At 37.7% G+C, this 5,000-nt stretch overlaps 1 protein-coding gene across 5 annotated transcripts in view; it reads left to right on the top strand.

Moving 5' to 3' along the window:
- The window catches only part of LOC138215211 (echinoderm microtubule-associated protein-like 6), a 50,993-nt gene that overhangs the window by 34,131 nt on the left and 11,862 nt on the right, over positions 1-5,000 (top strand). For all 5 annotated transcript variants that reach the window (XM_069177245.1, XM_069177246.1, XM_069177249.1 and 2 more), the window contains exons 20-23: positions 394-596; positions 3,362-3,473; positions 3,968-4,095; positions 4,891-5,000. The exon at positions 4,891-5,000 is cut by the window's right edge and continues 32 nt beyond it. In XM_069177245.1, the coding sequence (XP_069033346.1) occupies positions 394-596; positions 3,362-3,473; positions 3,968-4,095; positions 4,891-5,000 (553 nt within the window). The remainder of the gene's footprint in view (positions 1-393; positions 597-3,361; positions 3,474-3,967; positions 4,096-4,890) is intronic.

Consider the following 5,000-nt stretch of genomic DNA (forward strand, 5'->3'; position numbering starts at 1 on the left):
AAATGTCCATAAAGCTGCTTAGAAAACACTCTCCTCAGAACTCCAGAAGTCCCCTGAAGATCGCCACGTTTTTAAGTTCTGTCCACCGTCTCCATGACGACGTGAGAGTTTACTCTTCTTTCATTGGTCCATTACGAACGTGAGATGCTGAACGGTAATTCGGCTGCTTTTGATGGCGATGATTTTCCTGTTTCCAGGCAGTAATCTGTGTCTCACCAACCTTCGCAGCCCTGCGGGGATGTGGGCAGCGGCCGCCAAGATGAGCTGCTAAATGATAATTAAAGTGTTTCAATCAATGTGACAGAAGAACTGAAGGATAGTTTCTGTTTCTGGAGCCCAAATCTGAAACTTTGCATCAAAAAAAGGTGGACAGGTTCCTTCTCTGTCCTCCAGGTGGCGGTCTGACCTTCCGGCGTGGTGCGTTCAGGAGCGTGGGCCATCTGGAGACCATGATGTCGGTGTGTTACGGCCGCAGCGAGGCGCTGGTGTTCTCCGGCGCCGCCACCGGAGACGTGTACGTCTGGAAGGAGCCGGTGCTGCTGAAGACGGTGAAGGCCCACGACGGCCCGGTGTTCGCCATGTTCTCCCTGGACAAGGTGAGCGGGACACGTCTCGTCCTCCGTGACCCGGTCCGGTCCTCCGGTCCGTGACCCGGTCCACAGCTGAGGCAGAACCGCTGCTGTACAACGTTAAAGGGACATTTAATCATCTGATAAAGGAAACGTTCCTCTTTAACTCGTCTCTCTGATCATCATCAGTCTGCACCAACGAGAAGCTTCAACATCAATGAGGAGAAACAGGAGGAGGAGGAGGAGGAGAGAGTGAAGGATAACAGCACACAAGGGGGGAGGAAGGAGGAAGGGAGTTATTGGTCTATCTTTAGTTATTGATCTATCTTCAGTTATTGGTCTATCTTTAGTTATTGGTCTATCTTTAGTTATTGGTCTATCTTTAGTTATTGGTCTATCTTTAGTTATTGATCTATCTTTAGTTATTGGTCTATCTTTAGTTATTGGTCTATCTTTAGTTATTGATCTATCTTTAGTTATTGGTCTATCTTCAGTTATTGATCTATCTTCAGTTATTGGTCTATCTTCAGTTATTGGTCTATCTTTAGTTATTGATCTATCTTTAGTTATTGGTCTATCTTTAGTTATTGGTCTATCTTTAGTTATTGGTCTATCTTTAGTTATTGGTCTATCTTTAGTTATTGATCTATCTTTAGTTATTGATCTATCTTTAGTTATAGTTTAGTTATAACTAGTTGATCTATCTTTAGTTATAGTTTAGTTATAACTAAAGATAGACCAATAACTAAAGATAGATCAATAACTAAAGATAGTTATAGTTTAGTTATAACTAGTTGATCTATCTTTAGTTATAGTTTAGTTATAACTAAAGATAGACCAATAACTAAAGATAGATCAATAACTAAAGATAGATCAATAACTGAAGACAGACCAATAACTGAAGATAGACCAATAACTAAAGATAGATCAATAACTGAAGATAGACCAATAACTGAAGATAGACCAATAACTAAAGATAGACCAATAACTAAAGATAGACCAATAACTAAGAATAGACCAATAACTAAAGATAGACCAATAACTAAAGATAGACCAATAACTGAAGATAGACCAATAACTAAAGATAGATCAATAACTAAAGATAGACCAATAACTGAAGATAGACCAATAACTAAAGATAGATCAATAACTAAAGATAGATCAATAACTAAAGATAGATTATAGTTTAGTTATAACTAGTTGATCTATCTTTAGTTATAGTTTAGTTATAACTAAAGATAGACCAATAACTAAAGATAGATCAATAACTAAAGATAGACCAATAACTAAAGATAGACCAATAACTAAAGATAGACCAATAACTGAAGATAGACCAATAACTAAAGATAGACCAATAACTAAAGATAGACCAATAACTAAAGATAGACCAATAACTAAGAATAGACCAATAACTAAAGATAGACCAATAACTAAAGATAGACCAATAACTAAAGATAGATCAATAACTAAAGATAGACCAATAACTGAAGATAGACCAATAACTGAAGATAGATCAATAACTAAAGATAGATCAATAACTAAAGATAGATCAATAACTAAAGATAGATCAATAACTAAAGATAGATCAATAACTAAAGATAGACCAATAACTAAAGATAGACCAATAACTGAAGATAGACCAATAACTGAAGATAGACCAATAACTGAAGATAGACCAATAACTAAAGATAGACCAATAACTAAAGATAGACCAATAACTAAAGATAGACCAATAACTAAGAATATTGGTCTATCTTTAGTTATTGGTCTATCTTTAGTTATTGGTCTATCTTTAGTTATTGGTCTATACTTAGTTATTGGTCTATCTTTAGTTATTGGTCTATACTTAGTTATTGGTCTATCTTTAGTTATTGGTCTATCTTTTATTGGTCTATCTTTAGTTATTGGTCTATACTTAGTTATTGGTCTATCTTTAGTTATTGGTCTATCTTTAGTTATTGGTCTATCTTCAGTTATTGATCTATCTTTAGTTATTGGTCTATCTTTAGTTATTGGTCTATTCTTAGTTATTGGTCTATCTTTAGTTATTGGTCTATCTTTAGTTATTGATCTATCTTTAGTTATTGATCTATCTTTAGTTATTGGTCTATCTTCAGTTATTGGTCTATCTTTAGTTATTGGTCTATCTTTAGTTATTGGTCTATCTTTAGTTATTGGTCTATCTTCAGTTATTGGTCTATCTTCAGTTATTGATCTATCTTTAGTTATTGATCTATCTTTAGTTATTGATCTATCTTTAGTTATTGGTCTATCTTTAGTTATTGGTCTATCTTTAGTTATTGATCTATCTTTAGTTTTTGATCTATCTTTAGTTATTGATCTATCTTTAGTTATTGATCTATCTTTAGTTATTGGTCTATCTTTAGTTATTGATCTATCTTTAGTTATTGATCTATCTTTAGTTATTGGTCTATCTTTAGTTATTGGTCTATCTTTAGTTATTGATCTATCTTTAGTTATTGGTCTATCTTCAGTTATTGGTCTATCTTTAGTTATTGGTCTATCTTTAGTTATTGGTCTATTCTTAGTTATTGGTCTATCTTTAGTTATTGGTCTATCTTTAGTTATTGGTCTATCTTCAGTTATTGGTCTATCTTCAGTTATTGATCTATCTTCAGTTATTGGTCTATCTTCAGTTATTGGTCTGTCTTCAGTTATTGATCTATCTTTAGTTATTGGTCTATCTTCAGTTATTGGTCTATCTTTAGTTATTGATCTATCTTTAGTTATTGGTAGTTCGGTGACATCACCAGGTTGAACTGTGTGTCCAGGGCTTCGTGACGGGGGGGAAGGACGGTGTGGTGGAACTGTGGGACGACATGTTCGACCGCTGCCTGAAGACCTACGCCATCAAGAGGGCTGCGCTGTCGCCGGGGTCCAAAGGTCAACCAATAACACGATCAATACATGGAATCAATAAACACTGATAGGAACCAGGATCAGGAATATTCATATTATCTGTTCTGTATGAAACAGGATGTTTTATTTACTCTTCATCACAAGTTCTCTTCCTGTTTAAGACCCAGTAGAACCTCTTCAGTCCAACACTGCCCCCATGTGGACACACAGCGACACTCCAGGCTGTAAACACAACTTGCATACACTCATTAAACAATAGAAGAAGAAAATAAGAATGAGCCTCATCAGCAGCAGAGAGAGAAGAAGAGAGGATTTAACTGGAGCTGACGGTGATAAAGAAATAAAACTCCTAGAAAATAATGATAATATCAATAAAGAGAATCTGTTCATGAATTATTCTACATTGAAACTGAATACTGATTTTAAAACATCTCCAACGTCTCCAAACCGGTTTATGTATGTATAATAATGTGTGTGTGTGTGTGTGTGTGTGTGTGTGTGTGTGTGTGTGTGTGCAGGCCTCCTGCTGGAGGACAACCCGTCCATCAGAGCCATCACTCTGGGTCACGGTCACATCCTGGTGGGAACCAAGAACGGAGAAGTTCTGGAGATCGACAAGACTGGACCGATGACCCTGCTAGTGCAGGTGGTGTGTGTGTGTGTGTGTGTGTGTGTGTGTGTGTGTGTGTGTGTGTGTGTGTGTATTCCTTCTGGTAGTCTGGTACAGAACCTGTTGCCATGGTGAGGAGAGCTGTCTGCTGCAGTTTGATGGGCGGTTGCACACACACAGAGCAGATCGAAGTGTTCAAGTCTGCCTGTAAAGTGTGTGTGTGTGTGTGTGTGTGTGTGTGTGTGTGTGTGTGTGTGTGTGTGTGTGTGTGTGTGTGAGAATGTCTGTCTAAGATGTGTGGTGAATTAAATTATTTGAAAAATAAAAACGCTCACATTAAACGTGGTATATTTGTGTTTTGTGGGCTTCATGAAGATGATGAAATCCTGAAGACTGAATCTATGATGGAGGTTCAGTTTTTTAATCTTTTATGGTGGAATATTTGTTTTTATTCATTCATTTTTCCTGCAAAATTTCCTCAAAAGTTCCTAAAATTACAAAATAATTACAAGAAAGTCCTCCACAGTTTGGTTTTAATTATTAAGGGAAATGGAGAAAGTTTTGGCGCCTCCCCCAGCTCGTCCAAATATGGTCACTTCTGGCTCCAAAAAAACACAAGACACCAAACTTGAGGCTCACGAACCAGCTGGTGACGTAATCACGGGTTGGGCAGCCCGAGGTGCCTGAGAGGCAACACCCAGGCAAAGACAGATCACACTGCCCCCTGCTGGTGGTTATTATAACGCTGCTGTAAAACACTGACATGAATGTGATTTATAAACAAAGTTTATTATTATTATTGTTGATCATGTGTGTGTGTTGCGTGTGCAGGGCCACATGGAGGGCGAGGTCTGGGGTCTGGCCCCCCACCCCCTCCTCCCCATCTGCGCCACCGTCAGCGACGACAAGACGCTGCGGCTGTGGGAGACGTCGGCCAATCA

The sequence above is a fragment of the Embiotoca jacksoni genome, unplaced genomic scaffold, assembly GCF_022577435.1.
Source record: "Embiotoca jacksoni isolate LCO1_2020_lvr unplaced genomic scaffold, fEmbJac1.0.p SCAF_70, whole genome shotgun sequence".
Lineage (NCBI taxonomy): Eukaryota > Metazoa > Chordata > Actinopteri > Embiotocidae > Embiotoca > Embiotoca jacksoni.